This window comes from Mastigoproctus giganteus, chromosome 6 (assembly GCF_048544385.1).
Source record: "Mastigoproctus giganteus isolate SK-2022 chromosome 6, ASM4854438v1, whole genome shotgun sequence".
Classification (NCBI taxonomy): domain Eukaryota; kingdom Metazoa; phylum Arthropoda; class Arachnida; order Uropygi; family Thelyphonidae; genus Mastigoproctus; species Mastigoproctus giganteus.
In genome coordinates this window covers 44,875,753-44,897,705 of record NC_143580.1, presented here as the reverse complement: position 1 = coordinate 44,897,705, position 21,953 = coordinate 44,875,753, and the positions used below count along the sequence as shown (strand labels likewise).

General features: G+C 35.4%; 1 protein-coding gene across 4 annotated transcripts in view; it reads left to right on the top strand.

Moving 5' to 3' along the window:
- Positions 1-21,953, top strand: part of Pak (serine/threonine-protein kinase PAK 3-like protein) — a 251,389-nt gene that overhangs the window by 6,938 nt on the left and 222,498 nt on the right. For all 4 annotated transcript variants that reach the window (XM_090375934.1, XM_090375932.1, XM_090375933.1 and 1 more), the window contains exon 2: positions 21,019-21,128. In XM_090375934.1, the coding sequence (XP_090232060.1) occupies positions 21,064-21,128 (65 nt within the window). In that variant the 5' untranslated portion in view covers positions 21,019-21,063. The remainder of the gene's footprint in view (positions 1-21,018; positions 21,129-21,953) is intronic.

Sequence of the window (21,953 nt, the reverse complement as noted above, 5' to 3'; positions counted from 1 at the left end):
CATATATGAAAATGTTGATTCACAACAGTAGGTTGGGCCAAAACAAGATAGCATTCAATGAGCATGTTGATCTAGACATGGGTATTCAACAGAATTTTTCCATATTTGAAGAGGATCCTTCTTCACGTCAAATAGACTTTAGAATATTATCTTCTGAAGCTCAATTAATTCCATCTGTAAGTCATCAGGTGCTTTGGAGACATCAACCAGGCGTGATTGAAAAGCTAGTTTCAGTGTGAGATCATGTTTCTCAAATCAGCAAACCTTTCATTGTATTCTTCAATCAGGGAGTCTAGAACAGCTGTGTATTCTTTCATGTCGCATTTCCTTAATGATTTGTTTGTATACTGTTCGTTAATTACTTTTGCCAGTTCAGGAAAGTGTTCAGCTAAGAGTTCTGATCGGGTAAGCAAGGTTTTGAAAAAGGTCAGCTTTTTTCGAAATGCCTGTATTTTAAGCCACATATCATATATAGATTTGGCTTTACCTTGCAAAAAAATATTCAGATCATTTTGCTTTGATTACACACCAAAATGCAATATCTCTGCTGAATTCCACTTTTGACAAATCACACTTGATTCAGTTCCTCAGAAAAGCTTGTGGTTTGTTTTTGCAAAGATAAGTTTGACAAGTATTTTTCCTTGGGACAACCAGCACACTTTAGAATGATAGGGCAGATCCACACTGAATGTTTCATCGGGTCAAGCTGAAGCATGTTGCGAAATTGGTGATGTCGTGATGTATTTGCTTGAATGTAGTTTACACTACCTATAACCTTTATTTAATGTGTTAGTTAAAACTAGATTTGGCACACAGATTCTGCTGATGAAGAATACAGTGAAAGGAAATCAAAGTATCTGGATCCGGCAATTCTTTCTGTAGTAATGCAACAAATCTTTCATATTTTCCTCTTATGGAAGGTGTGCCATCTGTACATACACTTACTAAATTACATAAATTCAGTTTTGCTTCACAGCATTTTTCTTTGAAGATGTCAATTCCACGTGCCTTGGTAGTAAGGGTACCCAAAGCCAGTAACTCCTAAATTCAACAATGCATTCTTTTATGATTTCCACAATGCTAAATGGCTTACCTCTTCTTTCAAGTATATAAGCTACTTTGTTGCTTCATTGATGTCAGTCTCTTGTCCTGATGTAGTTTTGAATACTTGATGCTGCTGCTTTCCATCTTTCATTTTCTTAAGTGCAGACTTTCGAGGTTTTCCTTCTAGTTTTGTCCTTATGAATTGTTTTCCTTCTAGTTTTGTCCTTATGTCTTTATTTGTTGTCCTTATGAATCTCATAATGCTGATATGCATTGTATTTTTTCACTGTTGCCAATATGGCATCGAAGAGCAAACATTTTGTTGTTCACTGCAACAACGTAATACTGCAATTCCCATTTTTCATTGAATACTCTTTTCTTATTTCTTGACATAATCAGGTTACCAGTAAAAATTAAAAATGAAATACACAGTGATTGGAGAATCAGTTTTAAAGAAAACAAGCACTGGAAACCGATGGTACATGGAGAATGACCGGAATGTCAACCGATGCTAATAGCAGTCAGCAAGATGAGTCATCACTGATAAGAAAGGCAACATTGCCAAATGAAGTTCAGTTTTAAGTGGAAGTGATGCCAAATTATCTATATGGGAAACAATAATATTCTGTAAAGATTACTGAATTAGAATAAATTCTTTATTTTGTGTTTACTTTAATATACAATTCATTATTATTTTACTTAACTAGAAAAGGCAATGCATACATTTTGATTAATGTATACATTTTCTTTAACACGTTAAGTTCTTTCTTGAGAAGCTTTCAGGGCTGTGATGCGAATCATTGGGTGGTTGCCAGTTCACCAATTACCAAGTTGCCACTGACAGGCCTCTTGCTAACTACACAGTTATCAATATAAAAAATTGTACCTCTTCACTTTGTTTTGTCTTCTATCGATCTATTCAATATTTTTATGCCTTTTATGTTTCGCTTGGTAATGTACAGCATAAATGTAAACTAATTTATATAAGGAGAATAACGATATATAAAAAAGAGAATCGATAAAATTTTACCTTAAAAATATTTTGTTTGGTCATGAAATAAAAGGCAGATTTTGCATTTGAGAGAAATAGACATAAGGCTGCAACTGGTATCACAAAGGTTCCCCATCCCTGATCTAGTTAGGTGTTCGGTATCTACCAGGAGAGTGATGTCACCGAGTAAGTGACAGCTGTTGTCCGTAAGGGAAGTAAGGTGAGCACAAACTTTTGAAAAGACCATTCCAAAAAAAACTAGAGATTCATTTTTTTGATAAAATGCTTACCACAGAGCAGTGGCTGTCCTTTTTCTTTTTAGCAGAAAATGCCTTTTAATAGTTAATTTCTTAAATTAAATATTTTTGAATAGATTAGGTTTATTAAAAACAGCTCCTATAATGGGCATCAGCAATCCTAGTCCTCTGTGCCAGATTTTCAAGCGTTTATCATACCGATGGCATGCCAATAGTATGATAATCAAATTTGCCTATTTCTATCTTCAGATACTTGCCCAAGTGGCATGCTCTGTGTTTATACACCTGACCCAGTAATCGTGAAGATTTTTATAATTGTAATCATCAAAAATGGCACTTGTGAGGGGAAAAGATTGCCAACCCCTGTTCTATAACATAGTACAATAAACAGCTTTACAATAAATCCTGATATTGCTATCAGAATACTTCTTGTTATAGTATTTTGACTTTACTAAGGCAAATAATGCTTTCTCACATATATTATTGAAAGGGGGATAAGGAATTTAGCTGCTTTTACACAAAGGAACAGATTTTCTTGATTCAGATATAACAAGATGAGATTTTTAATCCAAAGTTAGCTAAAATATCTAGTGGATTTTTTTTTTTTTTTAACAATGAGACAGAAAAGATTTTGTTGTGCTGCAGTTTGCAAGTAGTTCTTAGCAGATAATGCATTTTGGTTGAGGATGTGCTTTATCTGCAGATAATAAAATACTGAAGTGGATATAGTAATATATTTTTTTTTCTCTGTTTTTGAAGATCCAGCACTTTGTTTATTTAAGTTTACTGTATGTGAGTTTGGATTAAGTTATGTTAGTCTAGAAATGAATCTGAACAAGTTTTAGACTTCTATGAAATAGGGGCATCTTCTCAAAGATGCCCAACTGAACTTTCATCAGGAACAGCTTACTAGATCATAAGTCATCGAAGAATTGACTGACTTTTTCTGAGAGGCAGTGCTGTTTGGGATTTCAAGTCAAACTTGTTTATCACTATCGAGAACCCAGGAGCTTTGAGAGGCATTTGCTTCCCATGGTTTTGAAATCAAATGAAGCTTGCACTATCAGCGCCTTGTCCCAACTGTGGTTCTGCCCTGCATTTTCAAAGGATCATAAATGGAATATATTACCTGTGTGTTATTAGGAAGTCTATGCCTTTTATGATCCTCTGAATGTGGAAAGAACTTACTGTTATGATGATTACATTTGTATTGTTCATATTTGAGTGATTGATCTCAGCAATAAGAACTTAGCATAGAAGTCATTGTTGATTGTTGACAGTGTTCCAGTTTACTCAGACAACCTTGATGAGGTGAATTAGTTATGTTATGGCGGAGATGAATCTTTCTCCCCCCCAATATAAAATCGATTTTCATCAAATTGGGTCTATTGTTGTGCAGCTGTTTGTAAGTTTCATCTTACAAACACCTGCACAATGCTTGTCCCAACTCGTCTTGGCAGAGAATGGAAGCACCTAACATTTAAAGCAGTGGTGGAATGTGATATGTGGCCTTTTTAGTAGAATTATGCTATAAAGACCAGGCATGCAGAGGATGCATATGAGTGTAGCATATGCCCAAAGAATGTTTTTACTCAATTGTGTTGTAATAGCAGTGAAATTGTGTGCTGCCTTACAGGAGATGTTGAACAACTAAGCAAACCCTTAGCCATAATTATGAGAGCATTCTTGGACTCAGGGGAGGTCCCCACGGACTGGAGATGTGCAAATGTATCCCCAATTCACAAAGGGGGATCGAAGGGTGACATGGGTAATTACAGACCAGTTAGTTTAACTTCTGTTCTGGGTAAAATAATGGAATCACTGGTTAAAGATGCATTGTAGGATCATCTAGACAAGATTGCAGCAATAATTCAGACACAGCATGGGTTTGTTAAGGGAAAGTCTTGTCTGACAAATTTGATAGGATATTATGATATGGTTACAAAGGAACTGGATCCAAAAAATAATTTTATCATATATTTGGATTTCAGGAAAGCTTTTGACACTGTTGCGTGCATGGAAGATTATTGTATAAATTGGAGCAGAATGGTATTAAGGGTAAGTTGCTTCAATGGATAAAAGGATGGTTGAGTGTGAGAAAACAGAGGCTGGTAATCAATGGGTGCTGCTATTCGTGGACTAATGTTATTAGTGGAGTCCCACAGGGTTTGGTGTTGGGTCCACTGTTGTTTTGTATATTTATCAATGATATTGATGAAGGTATATCAGGCTTAGTGTTGAAGTTTGCAGATGATACAAAGGTTGGCAGGGTTGTTAATGACAGTAATGGCAGTGTGCTACTGCAACAGGATCTAGAAAATTTGGGCAGATGGGCAAAGAAGTGGCAACTGAAGTTTAACCTTGACAAATGCAAAGTACTGCATATGGGTAGAAGTAATGCAAGAGAAATGTACCAACTGTGTGGTACTATGCTTAAGGTGGTAGAAAATGAAAAAGACCTGGGAGTAATTGTGTGGTCAGATATGAAGTTTTGGTGGTAGAAAATGAAAAAGACCTGGGAGTAATTGTGTGGTCAGATATGAAGTTTTCTGAGCAATGCAGACAGGCTGCCAGGGCAGTTCATGGGGTTTTGCGAATGATATATAGGAATTTTGCTAGCAGGGAAAAGGTGATTGTCCCTCTGTATAAGGCAATGGTCAGGCCACACCTTGAGTACTGCGTACAGGTCTGGAGGCCTCATTTTAGGAAGAATGTAGATTTGCTTGAGCTTGTACAGAGAAGGGCAACAAGATTGGTGAGGGGAATGAAGGGATCCTCTTACCAAGGAGAGAGAGAGAGAGAGAGAGAGAGAGAGAGGCTTAAGTTCTGCAAATTGCAGTGGCTGGAGACTAGGCACCTGTGATCTGATTGAGGTGTAAGGCCTCGAATGGGTTGAGCACACTGGATTCTGATGGGATCCTTCCACTTGTTTAGATTATGAACCTAAGGGGGCATAAATTCAAATTAAGAAAAGGCAGATGTAGGATAGATGTGTGGAAATTTGCCTTTAGTCAGCGGGTGGTTAATTACTGGAACAAACTTCCATCTGTTGTTGTGTAAGTTGATAGGTTAAATAAATTTAAGGAGGAACTGGACAGGCATTTGGAGGGAATGGTGTGTTTTTTTTTGTTTTTTTTTGGTTGATGTTGCATAAGCTCATACACTTATTTTCTTGCATCACATGCCGCTACTACTGCTATTACAGTTTCCATGTGTCAAACCATTTAGGAAATACCTTCAGAGGGTGATTAATATTAAAAGCTGTGGGTGTGATATTCGATGTTAATTTTTTTTGTTTATTTTCCCAAATACACGCTGGAGGTGTGTGTTCACGTTGATTAATTACACTAACTGTCACCTTTACAAGAATCTTGCCATATAAAATGCTTAGTCTGTGTTTTGTCTTTATTTGTTGAGTTCTAGTCCTAGGATTAGATATTAAATATGATATCCCTACATTCAGCTAAATTATAGTAGTTAATCGGTTTCCTTATGCAGTAGTGAATATTTTAAAGAAAGTTATAAAGCTACTTTTGAAATATTCTGTGTTCAGATTGATTTCATTCACTTGTAAAATAGCATATCAGTAACTCAAAGTATTTTTTAGGGAAGCATTATAATTTTTCTTTTTCTTTTTTTAAATTCAAAAAAGACTTCAATTTTAATTGAGTATATTTTATTGAAATACATGATATGAAATGTGTTTGGTGTCTCTGATCACTGTGGTCAAGCCCCATCCTTTTGAAAACAAATGTTGATTTAAATTGACATCCATACCTTAGAGCAGTGGTGTGCAAACTGTGGGGTACGACCACCAGAGGGGTCGCAAAAATTTTTAAATAAATTTATTTTTGTGTACCTAAAAGCTAAAAACCTGTTGTTAAAATTACTTTTTCAACACTGTAGGTGTAGAGAACCTTGCTACTCGAAATAAGTCTGAAATACGAATGAACCCTACTGTCTACTGTGTCGGCAATAAGCCTTAATTTGCTCACTGGCTATGGACACACAAAAAGCAGCTGACTAGTGCGACTTCTCAGTAGGTATTAATACTTCTCAGTCCTACTCAAATTCAGAGTAGTACTGAGAAGTACTTCTCAATTAATCCCTTTAGCTCCTGTAGCACAAATTCTCAAATTGCCTATACTGTAATGCCTAAAGGCCAGAGGTGCGAATGTGCAGTAGCAGTAAATCTACATTGTGTGTGTAGCACGCAAGCTTTATTCTGCTTTATAATTTGGTGCATTCTCCTTGTTGCAATAAAAATTATTTCAATTATGCATGGAGAAAAAGATTTAGGATTTTCTCCATGTGTAATGAACATAATGTACAGCAACAATTTAAAAACCATTCCTCTGTCCAGAGACAGTCTCTCGGCGTATCACAGTTATCAGACAACATAAAATTCAATTTATTAAATCGATTGAAAGAACATCCAATTTTTGCAATACAGTTAGACGAATCCACAGATATTTCAAACCTTTCTCAACTTATTTTATATGTCAGATACTGCTACGAGGGGGAAATTTTGGAGAATTTCCTATTTTGCAAAGATTTGGAAGGAAGAACGATGGGCAAGAATATTTTTGATGTTATAAATATTTTCTTTCAAGCAAATAATCTAACATGGAACAACTGTGTTGCAATTTGTACTGATGGCTACATTAAATAAAGGTTTAAAAGGCAAAGTAAAGGCAATTGCTCCAAATAGTTTTTATTCATTGTATTATACATAGGGAAACATTAGTAGCGAAGGAAATGCAAACTGATTTGTACTAATTTTTGAAAGAGGCAGTAAGTGTGATCAACTTTATTGAAAGCAGAAGCTTAAACAGCAGGCTTTTCACTATTTAATGAAATGGGGATCTGCTTATGAAACACTTCTTTTATATAAGAAAGTGAAGTGGTTGTCCAGTGGTAAAATGTTCCAACTCTTTGGCCTTAAACATGAAGTTTGTTTTTATCAGACATGGATCAGAACCTTGTGCAATTTTTTACAAATCAAAAATGGCTTGGAAAACTTAGCTACTTTGTTGATATATTTGAAAAACTTAATGATTTAAATTGAAGTCTTCAAGGACAGAGAATAAATATATTAATACTCAGAAGCTTTCAAAAATAAATTTAGCCTTTGGAAAACTGAATTTCACCATAATAATACTGAAATGTTCCCCTGATTTTGTTAATAGCAGTAATATTAACATTTTACAATTTAGAGAAATCATTGCCTCCCACCTAACAATGCTAATTAAGAATTTTTCCAAACGATTTAATGTATTTCCAGATAAAAAATTGTATTGGATTCATGATCCCTTTGCTTTTGAAATTTCTTCATGTCCTGAAATTACCATTGAGCAAAAGTAAGATCTTATCGACCTGTCATCTGATGAATCATTGCATGCCTGTTTCAAAACTACTTGTGAAAAATCTTGGCTTTCTCTATAATCCAGATTTTGATAATCCAGAATTATTGAAAATGGTGATACAAAGATAGATGCCTTTCTGGTCTACATATTTATATCATAAAATTAACAGCCGTAAAAACAAGAGTGGTCCAGAAGATGACATGAGATTAGGAATTTCAAATATTGGGTCCAGATATGGACCAAATATTATCGGTTATCCAGGCTCATCCTTCTCATTAATTGTTTTGTTTTGTAATTGTTCATTTCTTATTGTTTTGTAAATCTTAATCGAAGAATAAGAATTTGATTTGTTTGCTGTATTCAATTAACATATTAAACAATTATTTTAATATGTAAATTAAAAAGGAAACTTTTTATTCCTTTCTCAGTACTCAAATAAAATTTTCTGCTACATAATTTATAAAATGCCATTTTTCTTCCCTAAAAATCTTGTCATCCTCCCTCAGGGTTTACATTGAGGGGTCGCATCAATTTTATATTTATAAAGGGGGATTGTGAGCGAAATAAGTTTGCGTGCCACTGCCTTAGAACACCATTTCCCAAAGTGTGGATTATGACCTAGTACCGGTTCTTAGAAAATATATAAATAATTGCACGATCCTATTATCACGCAAATTCACAAACACAGCAATTCACAACGTTATTAAGCATGACACTTCTCATCCTTTGATTTCTTCAAAAACTAGATGTAGCCAAGTGGTCAGGAGTGAGAGTGTAATAGTGCATATACTCATTGGATGGACTGTGGTTCAAGCTCATGATTGCTAAATACGATTAATGATTGTATTCTTGATTTTTTGTAAACACCTCTGCCCTTTTGATCGTGCCGGCATATAAAGAACATTTTAAGAATGTAAACAGAAATTTGAACCAGATTTAAGGATAAACTTGTCTTTTTCTCTTGAAATAAAGTTGCTATATGATGTTAAACAATATCATTGTTCACTTTAGTTTTCTTCTTAGTTATTTAAAAACTATAAAGTATATACATAATAAATGATTTACTGTTATAAGGTTAAATAAAGAATTAATTTATTTTTTTGCTTTCTTTATGTCTTTACTTTTTTGGATTGTAAAAGGGGTACTAAAAAGAAAAACTGGCACTCAGCTATATAAAAAGTATGGGTCCTCTATCCATATAAAGTTTGGGGAACAATTGCTTTGAAGAAATGTGATAAGTTAATCTCTCTAGGACAGGGTTTTTCAAACTATGCTCTGCAGAGCCCTTGGGCCCCGCCATAGTTATTTGCGGCTTTACGAGGAAATTTCAGAATGTTAATATTTTTTTCTAAAACTATAAAATTTAATCAGAATATGCTGTGCATAAAAGTAAAGAGTAAATTTGGCCTTTTCTGAGTGACCTTGGGTTGTCAATGTGCATGTTATGTATGTAAAGATCTGGTGCTAGTGACAGACTGTTTCTATTTTTAATGTATTTTTTTTTTTATTAAGGCTCCGGAATATTTTTTTTCTTTTTGATGTGGGGCTCCACATGCTTAAAGTTTGGGAATCCCTTCTCTCGGAGATATAAATAATGGTTAACAGTCACTGATTCATCAAGAGAAATTGGTTTAGCAGTACATCTACTATGCATTTTAAGGAGTGTAGTTGAGTCTTCATTAGTTCATGTGGGTCTTCCAAGGTCCATACCCACATGTTCTGCTTGTTCGCTTAGTCATTTAGATGAAAACTGACTTATTAGAACAGCAGTGTTATTTTTCCAAAAAAAATGAAGTGGACCCCTGAAATTTATTGATTTTATTTTTTATATATATATATATATATATATATATATTTTTTTTTTTTTTTTTTTTTTTTGCAGAAGAAAGACAATACAGATTTTACAGAACTTTGCAACAGTGCATGTTGAAGATATATTCTATGTTCTGTCATTCTAATGATATTCTTGTTAACAATAACCTACTTAATGTTCAGACGCCTCCGTAGCCAGGTGGGAAGGAGCAGCAGTGCGTAGCACACGCTTCTTGATTAGACTGGGGTTCGAGCCCGCCACCACCAAATACGGAGGATGCGGAAAGGTCAGGGAATGACCGCTGCATATCCCCAGAGCAATATGGCCTTAGTTGCTAATGCTCCTAAAAACCAACTAACAACAACTTAATGTTCACGGACCCAGCTGTATCAAACTTTTAAGTAGTCTGTTTATTCCAAATCTCTGTACAGCTTTCCTGAATTTGAATTATTTTTCTTGAAATTTGCACTGAACTTTAAGAACATATGCTGCTGTGTTGTGTATTACTCTCCTTGTATTGCTTTCATGAGATTATTACCAGGAGTAGCATGTTCTCCTAATACTGAAAGAGTTCAGAGATACTAACCATGCTGATTATATACCACATATTTCAGTAAATGAATATAGAATAACTGGGGCATCTTCTTGGAAAGGTCTTTATTTTAAATTTCTATTTTTGTTTTTTTGCATTTTGAATGAATCTGATTTGAATTTTTGTTGCTACAATGACATTGTTTTACCTGAATTATAATGGCCGGCTTTTGACTACAGAAGATATATTACTTAAATTCTGTTAATGCAACATCCTGCTATGTGTAGCAGAAATTTCTAAAATTAAAGAGTAAAAATGTATATGGGAATTTTTTCTGAGTTTGCATAATACAAAAGAAAAAAACAAAGGTAGCACGTTCATGCTGGACTCCCATGCAGGTGTACAGTCTGAAGACTGTCATAAGGAATCCCATTCAGCATGTATCACTCTGATACAGGTCAAGCTTAGAGGAAATAAAATTACAAAAATTGATTCCTTATGTGTTTCGTGAGTGAGTTCTTGCAGTGTGCTTTGAGAATTTTGAAGCTTTGTGAAAATGAACACCTTATAAAAACTTTTTTTAAATATTAATGCTGTTCTTATTTTGACTCGATTGTCCAACATTAGAGAAATTATTATGAAAAATAAAATAAAAATAGATAAATCATGGAAAAAAAGCCTGTTACTTTTTTTTTTTTTTTTTTTTTTTTTTGACACAGTATTATCTTCCACATCTGTTCATCATGATTCAGTTTCATCAAGTTACAGATTAGAATTCAGAACAGCTTTTTGAATTTTGACTTCTGTATACCCAAATAGGACAACTGCCACCAACAGGTACAGATTTCAATTCTGAATTTCAAAGCTGTTTTCTTATTTATAATAAACTGTGTACATTTATATACATAGTTGTGAAAGGGTTGAAGGTACTTGACCTTCAAATCTAGCAATCTTGGGACCTGATCCTTGTTGGATCTTGGAATTTTCTAGACTGGGTGGTATACTACAGTCATAAAAAAAGCTGCACAAAATATTGCATTTGTAGCACAACTTATTGTACATATTTCTATGCAAGCATACCCTTTTTTTTTTTTTTTTATATAAAGGGAATGTATATGAAAAAGTGCAATTAAAAGTTAAATGAATAATTTCCCCTTCCAAAGTATGCTATTTGTGTATAGTATAACTTGTAAAAAAAAGCACAAAACAAAGCTACAAAAATTTTCAACAAAGTTCCAATGTCAGTCTTTGACAATAGAACCTTTCCACACTAGATAAGAACCAGTGTATGCATTTTGAAAGTCTATAATCTTTTAGCTACTTATTTTTAAGTGGAATATGGACAAGTACAAATGGGAAGTTGTCAGTGTTGTTTACAATTGACTAAAATATTCATTACAGTGTGAATATTTTAGATGGTCAGAAAGTGAGTATTTTGGATGGTTTCCAGAAACTGAAGGCGTCAATTGACAGGCATCAATCATTACCTCATTTTAATCATTTGTATATGAATTGTGAAATTCAGAAACTGAGCAATCCATCACATGTTATCAGTGAGTTGCAAATAGTGTTCAGGAATGGCAGTTAGTCCTATAACATAGTGCAATTTTCCATTTCACTGGAGCAGGGTAAATACCCTTGGAGCTGAAGGGAAATCTGCATCCTGTACAATCAGCTCTAATATAATGCTTTGGTGAATGGTCAATCTGAGAACTAAATTTAGTGATTCTTGGATAGTTTGCTTAATTTGCCCATTTTCCTAAACATAGCTGGTATCATTTTACTGATTTTTGACAGCATATACTGAAATCAGTGATCTTTCTTGTAACCTACAAAGCTTCATGCTGATTCAGTATGTTTTTTTTCTTTTAAATTACAGGTATTGACGTCAATAAAGTTGTGTGAATGGGGAAAGATGGACAAAATCAGTCACGTGCAGTCATCCAGTATTTGGAAAAAAGGGATTAATAACACCAAAAGCAATTTATTGAGGATATTGTTATAACATGGGAGGATGATGCCCCTTATTCCATGGTTAAGAAATGATCAGCAGAATTTAAATAAGGGAGGGAAAGCCTGGAAGATGATTCAAGCTGTGGGAGACCTGCCATGTTCATCACTCCAGAAGTTGTTGATAATGTGCATGAACTGGTGATGAGTGATTGACAAGTGACAGTTCAGTACATTGCTGGCATATAATATAATCTGAATATATGTACCACATAATAACAGAGGTTCTTGTTATGAAAAAGTTGAGCATAGTGGATCTAAAAGTTGTTGACAGCAGATGAAAAAAGCACGAGTCAAACCCAGCGAACATTTGCATCGTTTCAAGCAGATCCAGCAAATTTCCTTGTGAGGCTTGTGACTGCAGATGAGATGCGAGTCCATCACTTTCAGCCAGAGGCAAAGGAGCAGTCCAAAAAGTGGAAACACAGCTCTTCTTCTCCTCCAAAGAAAGCAAAGTTCACTTTTTCTGCTGGCAAGTTTTGCTTTTTTGGAATGCTGATGGAGTGTTGCTAGTGGTTTACTTTCAGAAAAGCCAGTCAGTCATGGGGCATATTATGCAGACCTCACGCTAATGCCTCACACCTTGAGGCTTTTACATGAAAACATCAAAAACAAACTGTGAGGAAAACTTGGACCATCCCCCATATTCATCATATTTAGCATCATCGGACCTGTGCCTATTTCTTAATTTGAAAAAAATACCTGGCTGGCATCCATTTTCCCATGGGTAGTGATGTCATTGCTGCAGTGGATGCATTCCAGGAGGTGCAAATAGGGAAAACATTTTTTGCAGCTGGAATTGATGCATTGCAGCATCTGTGGAAAAAGTGTATTGATTCCAAATGGAACTGTGTTGAAAGATAACATGTTACCAGACTCCTCAAATAAACCTTTCATGCTCAGGCTACAAACCTTTTATGTCTCTTGTACTGATGATGCAGTATTGTGATCTGTCCCAACTTTCAAAATGCGTGGTTAATATTTAAAGTAAAATATATGACTGGTATTGTCTTGTTTTTGCTTGGCATGTAAACTGTTACTGTCTTTTAGTTAAAGCATCTGTTTGCTAATCAAGGTATGTTATTAGAAAATTGTCAATTACAAGGTTGTAATGCTTTTAAATTCAATAATTTAAAAGAATTAAAAACACAATTGAAAGGCAAATGTCCAGCATGAAATGCTTCGCACAGAACTTATTATCCCCTAGATGGTTTTTCATGGTCACCACAGTGAGCTGTGCTACAAAACAGTGCTCTCCCTAAAATCTATTAAACCTTTCACTCAGAGTAGTGTAAAATAGTGCTAACTTTCTTGAACTAGTGAAGCTTTCAGAAAAATATCTTTTCATTCAAGAGCATAATGTGTCATAGCCAAAATCATTATTTGGGAAATAAATATTCAGAATGAACTCATTCATCCTGATTCAGATGTTAGTTTGTTAGGTTTATATTGTTCTGTGGAAACCATGATAAACTGAGACAGTTAAGGATAAAAAAAATAGATTTTTGTACAGTGGAGCTTGCAAAGTATTACTTACTTATTCTCAGAGTAGATGATGATTGTGAATTCTCTTCCACCTTGTCACAGTTATCACAAGTGCAACAGCATTTCTTGGTGTTGCCTGTTGAAGAGGCTACAGGAGAGAATCTCACCAAAAATTTAAATAACGAACTGGAAGTTAGTTCGTGCCTTACAAAGAAAGGCTGTGACAGGCTGGAATCTGATCAGGGTGAAATGTCTATAGTGAGTCACAAATGTGGAAATTTTGTAGTCGTTCAGAGTTATACACGTTGAATGACACGGATTCTGTGCTGGATGATACTGATATAGTCATAGATGTTTTTATTAAGCAACCTCCAACCCAAGCACAGTACTAAGTACTATAGGTTCTAATACCTCTTGTGTTTGGGGTTTTCAAAAAAAAAAAAAAAAAGTTGTAGGTTTATCTCCCATTATTCTCTCATCCTCAAAAAATGCTGTTTCCTTTTTAACCACATTTTTCTAGGTTTTGAACTTTTTTAGTAGGAACAGTTGTCTCTCGTTACCGACTGAAGTTAAATCTTTTAATGACTATCTCATTAGTCAAGCAATTTCTTATTTTGGAAAGAATGTGTAGAACACTATTTTCTGTTCCATGTTGATCTTCTAAGGTTGAATTTTTGTTCATCGTTTTCTGAAGAAAAACGTTGAGTCTGGGAAATAATTTGTTATGTCCCGCTTTGCAAATACTGAAGAACCTGTAATAAATTTGTATGCCTCTGTGAAATACGGAGTTTCAATGCCATAAACCAGATCTGGTTTATGACATAAACCATGACATTTTCAGGTTTCCGTTACTTTTGTATTGTATATAAAACAATCCCCTAGTTGCAAATTCAATAATATTAATGATTTATTGTTGTTGATTTTATAACCTTTATGCGAATAAATCATAACCCATTTTTTAAATTAGTACTGAAAAACCGGTATTTTTGTATTTTGTCAATACAAAAAACTTTATCAATTTTTGAAAGAAAAAAAATGACTGGGATTCTGGTATTGTAAGCTGTAGTTCATCTGAATCCATTTAGGTCTAATTCTTGAACAGTATTTCAGTAGCTTTTATGATTTTCTCCAAATTCTTTCTATTTAGTATTTTCTGTTGGTAACATCATCAGTTGGTCTCACTGTATAGAATTTTTGAAAACTGTCTGAGACCACCTGTAGTCTGTCTTATGAAAACAAAAGCTCTTCCCTTTACCCTTAACATTAGTTATGTCTAAGTAAATCTCATATCAGCACTGTGATCACTGTCACCCAGTGGGTCTTTTACTTGTAAATTCTTAATGCATGAAGAATAGCTGCCGATAATCAGATCAAGAGTGCTGCTTCCTCTTGTTGCCTCTCTAACATGCTGCTGTAAAAAAAACAGTCATCCAATAAATCCACAGTCTTGCTAGTGTGTGAGTGACCAACCCAAAGGTTCCAGTCACTATCTGGAAAGTTAAAATCTTGCATTATAATGTACTCTGATGTACTGGTCCACTCTACAGGGTGTATGAGAATTATTCTTACAACTTTACTTTGAAATAACAACTTTATTTAAAGACTTAGAATTACCGTTCAGGCAACATCTAACAGAGAAAATTTCAATTTTTTTTTTTTTTCTGAAAGTCAAACACCCAACATGGGCACCATTAATCAGGTGTAAAATATCAAATGATATTCCAATTCCTGCCATACATACTACAGCATGTTTGCCTCAATGTTTTCAATTTCAACTGAGATTATTTCCTTCAAATCTTTAATGTCAGCCACTGGAGGTTTTGCACACACGATCTTTAACCCCCATAGAAAGAAATCACAAGGCATGATATCTGGTGATCTAGGCGGGCAAGGTATGGGACCATTGTGCCCATTCCATCGGTTTGGGAATTTCTCGTTGAGAGACTCGTGCACAACGAAGCCCTAGTGTGGTGGGGTGCCATCTTTCTGGAAGAAGAAACCAGGTCTAGCTGTGGATAGACAGTTTTTCAGCGTGTCTAGATAGATGTTAGAGTTGACCATTGATTCAGTGAAGAAAAGGGATCCAATCATATGACCATGAAACAGGCTACACCACCCATTAAATTTGGGGCTGTCTGTAATGTGCTCTATCATGATGTGCGGGTTTTCTGATCCCCAGATTTGTACAGTTTTGTTTAACTGTCCCTGAAACATGGAATATGGCTTTATTTGTGAACATGATTTTTTCCAGAAATTCATTATCCTTGTCGACTATCAAGCGTGTTGATTCCAAATTCCTTATGGGCAATCCTATCATCTTGTGTAATTGCTTGCAGCAGTTGCAATTTGTAAGGGTGCAGCTTCAAATATTTTCGTAAGACCTGATGCACAGTTGAATGAGGCAACTGCAGTTCGTGTTAACTTGCGTGGACTGTGAAGAAAGACCTCTTGTATGCGCTCGATATTCTCAATAGACATACAAGGCCACTCTGCACCTTTCTTGTTCTCAACACTTCCAGTGTCTTTAGACTTTGTACCAAGCACATATCGATGATATTTATGGTGCCATTCTTTTGTGTTCTAAAATTTCATTGGACCTGCATGTCAGATCTCATTTGGATAAACCACTCCGCGCACTGTGCTTTCTCCTGCAGATTCATGGTGACTCACTGACTTGAGCTACTTGCTGTTTTACTGGTGCTGCATGCAACATGTGCTTCCATCTACTGGTACTTGTTGAAACTTAAAGTTTTTCTATAAGATGAGACCTTCAATATTGTTCTGTGACTTCAGATTAAAATTTCATTTATGATCAAAGTTGTAAAGATAATTCTCATGCACCCTGTATTTCTCTATATAGCTGTTCGTTATACCCATCACAATTAATAGGTCTGTAAAAATCTCCTACTCTCATTTTTGTTTTCCAGTACTTATTGTACAGTATTGCATTAGTTATAATGTCAAATGGATGCACTGCCTTAGATTTAATATACTACTTAACTGAGAGCATACCCCTCCTGTGCTGTCTGTTCTTTCTGTACACATTCTTAGTGACACCATCTCTTTTCCACATTTTAATGACTTAACCATTAGTCATTAAAATGATGTCCACATTTTAATGACTTAACCAGTACGTCAAATTTATTTGTGTTCCTAGCATTAGTGTATATGCAAATTTACATGTATCTGTTTTTACTCTTAGTTACCCTAACACAGCCCATGTGTTTGCTTTTTCAATGAGGACCCCCCCCCCCTGCAGGCCTTGAAATCCCCGACATCTTGCTTTCCTGGTGGCCCCATGTTCCAATAGAAGTAGTGCAAAAATCACTTAACACTACCTTGATAACATCAGCAAATATTCTTGCACCCCTTCTACTTAAGTGTATCCTATCCCCGTAGAAACAGTCTCTCCTGTTAACAAGTGCAGACCATGCTGAAAGAAATTCTACCCGATGAGCCTTGCACAGTCTCTTGACAAGACACTTATCTTATGCCTTCCTATCATGTCTAGACACAATTGCTGATACTGTCAAATTTAATCCTGATTCGTGACTTTTTTCTCAACATTGCCCTCTACTTGTTAAGTCAGTCCTGAGATCTACTTTCAATATGATTAGGGTTAATGTATATAACAGTATCACTTTTGGTGGCCTTAAAAGATATGTGGTCTACAAATCATCTAGCAGACATATCCTGGTCCTATGCTATCTATCCTTTATGCACAATATGTTTCCTGTTTCTCCAACAATAGTCATCAACAGTAACAACCTCCCATGGGACCAGTGCCTTTTGCTTTGGGTATAGCTGCTGTGTTGCTTGCTCTTGTGTGTAGCACAGTTGGTAGGATCACTGTCCTCCCCACACCAAGTGGAAAAGAACTGAGTTTGAGTCTTGTTGATGATGGGAGGAATTTTTAGGGACTTTTTTCACAATATGGCTGAGTTTGTCAATCTCAGGTGAGGTTAGCATGGTTTTTATCCCAGAAACTTGGGTTTTGTGTCCAGAAAACAGAAAATTGACCTTAGAATATATGTAATTTACAGACTATATATTCAATTGATTTTTTAATTGTTTTCAATTGATTTTTTAATTGTTTTCAATTTATTTTTTACTGTAATATTATATTCATTTTAAAATCTGGAAAGTATCATGTGGAAGTATTCTACATATAATATTAAGGTAAACTTCTCTTATTCTTTTACAAATATTTATTGCATGCCACTTGTTATACTAAGCATATTTTACATCAACAAAACAGTAACTTACAGTACATCTGATCTTTGAGGCTGTTTCATTCTTACCGGTATGGCAAACTAGGGCTTGCTATATAGGAGGCTAAAATGCTGAGGGAACTGATATTCAGGTGTGAGTTAAGTGGGCCAAATTTTGAAGTATGATTGTTTTGCTACAACAAAATCCTTCGCTTGCATTTTCATGGTGGTGAGACTGTTAGTAATGCTCTGTATAACCCCTGTGTGGAAGTCCCGAAATAGGTCACCTATTATACTGGAGGTGACCATCTTGGTATGAACCAACGTAAGCAGGGGTCAAGGTGTGGCATCCACGCCTCAGAAAAATGCTATCCCTCTGTGGTACTGGCCAATACTAGGTGGTAGATGACTTATCAACCAGTGCAATACCACCACTTCCCTTTTTGGAGTCTTGAAGTTGTGAAACCCATGTTTAGACTCCAGATCAAAACTACAGCAACCCCCCAATGTCTTCCATCATGCAGTACGATTGATGTCTTTTGAGGTTATGATGGGCATCATGGCAAGATCCAACCCTCCTTACATTTCAAGGGTACAACTCTAAACTGGTGTTCATAGCCTGGCTGCTAGGTAGTCTGCCGGACCAAACCTGTTGCCTCTTTAGGAGGCATCCATATCAGCTAGTGCATGATATTGCTACTGCTTATCTGTCAAATAGTGACTGGATGAAGTCCAAGTAGTGTGCACTTTGGGGGGGGGGACATTGTTGAGAGCACATTATGTCAAGGAGCTGGGTATATTCCTGCTGTGTGTATGCCATATCCAAAAATTTCATCACTTTAATACATAATCTTATTTTCAATGCTTTCAATACATAGTCATCAAACTAATAGAACAAATTTATCTGTGAAAAGATCTAACCTGACAAACACTTTGTTCATTTCACAAAGGTGCATTATAGCCTCAGTTGCTGATGCGCCAATAAAACACAAACAAACAAACATTTCACAAATAAACTTGGGCTCAATTCCAATCTCAATGATGTCCATTTCCGCTTAAGTCTACCAAGCCCCACTTTTTCTGATAGAATCCCAAATGTGGATCAATTCAACCACTGCTCATCTCAGTTGTCCTAATTATTTGCAATACAATTCTTTTTGCTTCAAAAGTGGTAATTGTGCATATGTCCACTCTGATATTCCTTGTCAGTGACTTAGTAATTTAGTATTTTCTATTTTTCAATCATCTCTAAAATCTCAACTCCATTCTGTCAAATTCATCTGTTCCCTATTGATCTCTCAATTCCACTAATCACTTTGAACTCTTACTTCCTTTCTATGAAACTGTACTTTCTTCGGCCCAACTTTCCTAATGACGAAATAATTTTAGTTCATTGTTTTAATGTTTATGCCAGCTGGCTTCAGTTTTCTAGTCGTCCAAACCCAGCTGGTAGAGATTCTGAGGCTATTGCAATCACTAATGACCTCACACAGATTGTTCATTTGCCTACCAGAATACCAGACAATGCTAACTACACTGCCAATATTCTTGATCTTTTTCTCATAAACAACCCTTCCAAGTATACAGTCAAGATGAATGGTCCTCTGGGCAGCTCGGATCACAACTTGGTGATGGTCTGTTCTCCAGTGGAGCCTTTCTCTCATGGCCATTTTCAGCCTCGTGTTTGTAATTACAAGAGTGCAAAATGGGATGATCTTCTAGATTTCCCTTTTTCTTTTTTTTCATTGCTATTTTAAATCCGATGTTGATGTTTGTTCACTTGTGTCAGTGAAATTATTCTTGCAGGAATGAAATCCTTTATTTCATGCTCTGCCTTAAAATCTTGTCCTTCATCTAAACCTTGGTTTTAAAATTAATGTGCCAAGGCTGTTCAAGATAAGAATGTTGCATATCGCAATTGCCTTGCATCCAAATTTCTATTTTTGATTTGCCAGTACATCCTGAAGTGCATTACACTTATACCACTTTATGCTTCTGAAATTTGGTCCTCTCTTTCTGCCTCCTACCTAAGTATCTTGGATTGGAATATTGGTTGCTAAGATGGATGAACAGGGTGGTGGTGGTGGGCAACCCTCTTACTATTTCTGATTTGTCCTCCAAGCAAATCTGGGTGCCACTCACTGGAGACATTTGATGACTGCAGCAAAAGCTGTCACATTTGCACAGCTTATAATAGGGTATGTAGATGCCTAGTGTTCCCCAAGATTTGGTTGTTTCTTCTGCCATTTTCCTTTTGTATATTAACGACCTTCCATTGACTGGAAATCACATCCATAGTTTTTCTGATGATACATTCTACTCCCCTTTCCAGTTTGAAAAACTTTGCCCTAAACAAAGTTTCAACTTGTCGAATATCCACTACCACTTTCTTAAATGGGATCTCCAGGTAATTCCCCAGTGGGGCAAAAGATAACTGAATTAATTTCAATTCTTCTAAAACTAAAGTCCTGTCTTATATCTAACCCACAGGCATGTCTTCTCTATTGGTCTTCTAAAAGTCTGCTCTAAAGCAAACCTAAAGTAGACAAAGATCTCTAATGGGGAAATGTTACTTATTTAAAGTATAAGGAGGATAACTCATTGGGAAGGATTTCACAATGTGAGATGTTACAATAATGATGCCAATCTTCAAATTTTGGTTTGTCTAAAAACTATTCAAATATGTAATAATGATGCAAATGCACTAACTAATAAGTAACAATAGTCTTCTCTTTTAGTGAAGCATTACTTATTTGAGGTAGTGCAATATATGGCAACTTGTTGTGAAGGAAGAGCACAATATGAGATACAGATAAAGTGATGCCCTTCAAACTAATGTAGTTTTTTGTTTAAAAGTTGTCTATGGTGTGTTTACACCAATATTATATAATCTAAGAAGCGCACCTTTTGGTGTCTCATATTGTGTAAATAATTCACAACTGATTTGTCAACCCTTATGCCTCTGATGAGAAACCAAATAACTTCGAAACAGTGCTGTCTGCCTGGTGGTACTCAAATGAAAATAAGTAACAGTAGCCTTCTCTAATGGAGCTAAAAGGTTACTTATTTGAAGTATGACGAAGGAAACTTGTGAAGGATTTCGCAATATGAGATGTTACAATAATGATGACAGTGTGCAAACTTTGGGTTGTCTAAAAATATTCAACTGTGTAGCAATGATGCAAATGCACTAACTGATGTCATAGTAGCAAAATAAAATATTAAATATTGTCCTTTTATTTCAGTATATGATTTCTGTTTTATTATACTCAGTATTTTCTAACCCATTATAATTTACTGTTTTCTTAGATCCAGTTCCTCCATCTTTACTGTTAGCTTTGCAGAATAACAATCATGAATCTCTCAGATGATCTTGATGATAAACCTCCTGCTCCTCCAGTTAGATTGACTAGTACTAGGTAATAGCCACCAAATTTAATATATGTGTGAAATGCACCATGAGATTTACTTTAAGTAACTTTATGCATTGTTATAGTCTAACAAAAAAAAATTGTTATAGTCTAACCCATTGACTATAACAATGTTATAATTGTTATAGACATAATAATAGTCTATTATAACAGTGTTATAATTGTTGTAGTCATAATGGTTATGAAATAATTATTAATATATTAAAAATGATTAACTGTAACAATGCAACAATGCAGTGATTTCAAAAACTGTAGGACATGACCTAATGAGATGTACATAAAATGTACATATGTAATAAAACATGTTTTTGAATGTATTTGTGTAATAAGGTTTTATTATATTATTAATAGCCATATAATGCAAGGAAGCCTGAGGCTTATGCTGCACCCGCCAAAAAAAAATTTTCTGAATTAGAGAGAGAGAGAGAGAGAGAGAGAGAGAGAGAGAGAGAGGAATCACCAAGAAAGAGAAGAATGATGATATCCAGCTCAGGACTCTGGATGTGCCAGACCCATACTCACCAGATGAGAGCCCCTGGGGTTGTTAGTTTGAATATGAGTAATGAGCACAAAATAAAACAAACTGGAAACCTTCTAGAAATGTTTCTTCAGAACACTGCACAAAGTTTCTGTTAAATGTCTCTTGCTATTTCTCTTCATAATTTTTGCACCCTCTTATAACTATAGTACAACTTCAATTGTCCGTTACCCCTTTTTACCGTGGGGGTTAAGTGACAGTTAACGTCAGTCTCTGTTAACTGTCACTTAACCCCCACTATGCCATAATGCATTTGGATATTGGTGCCATGTGTC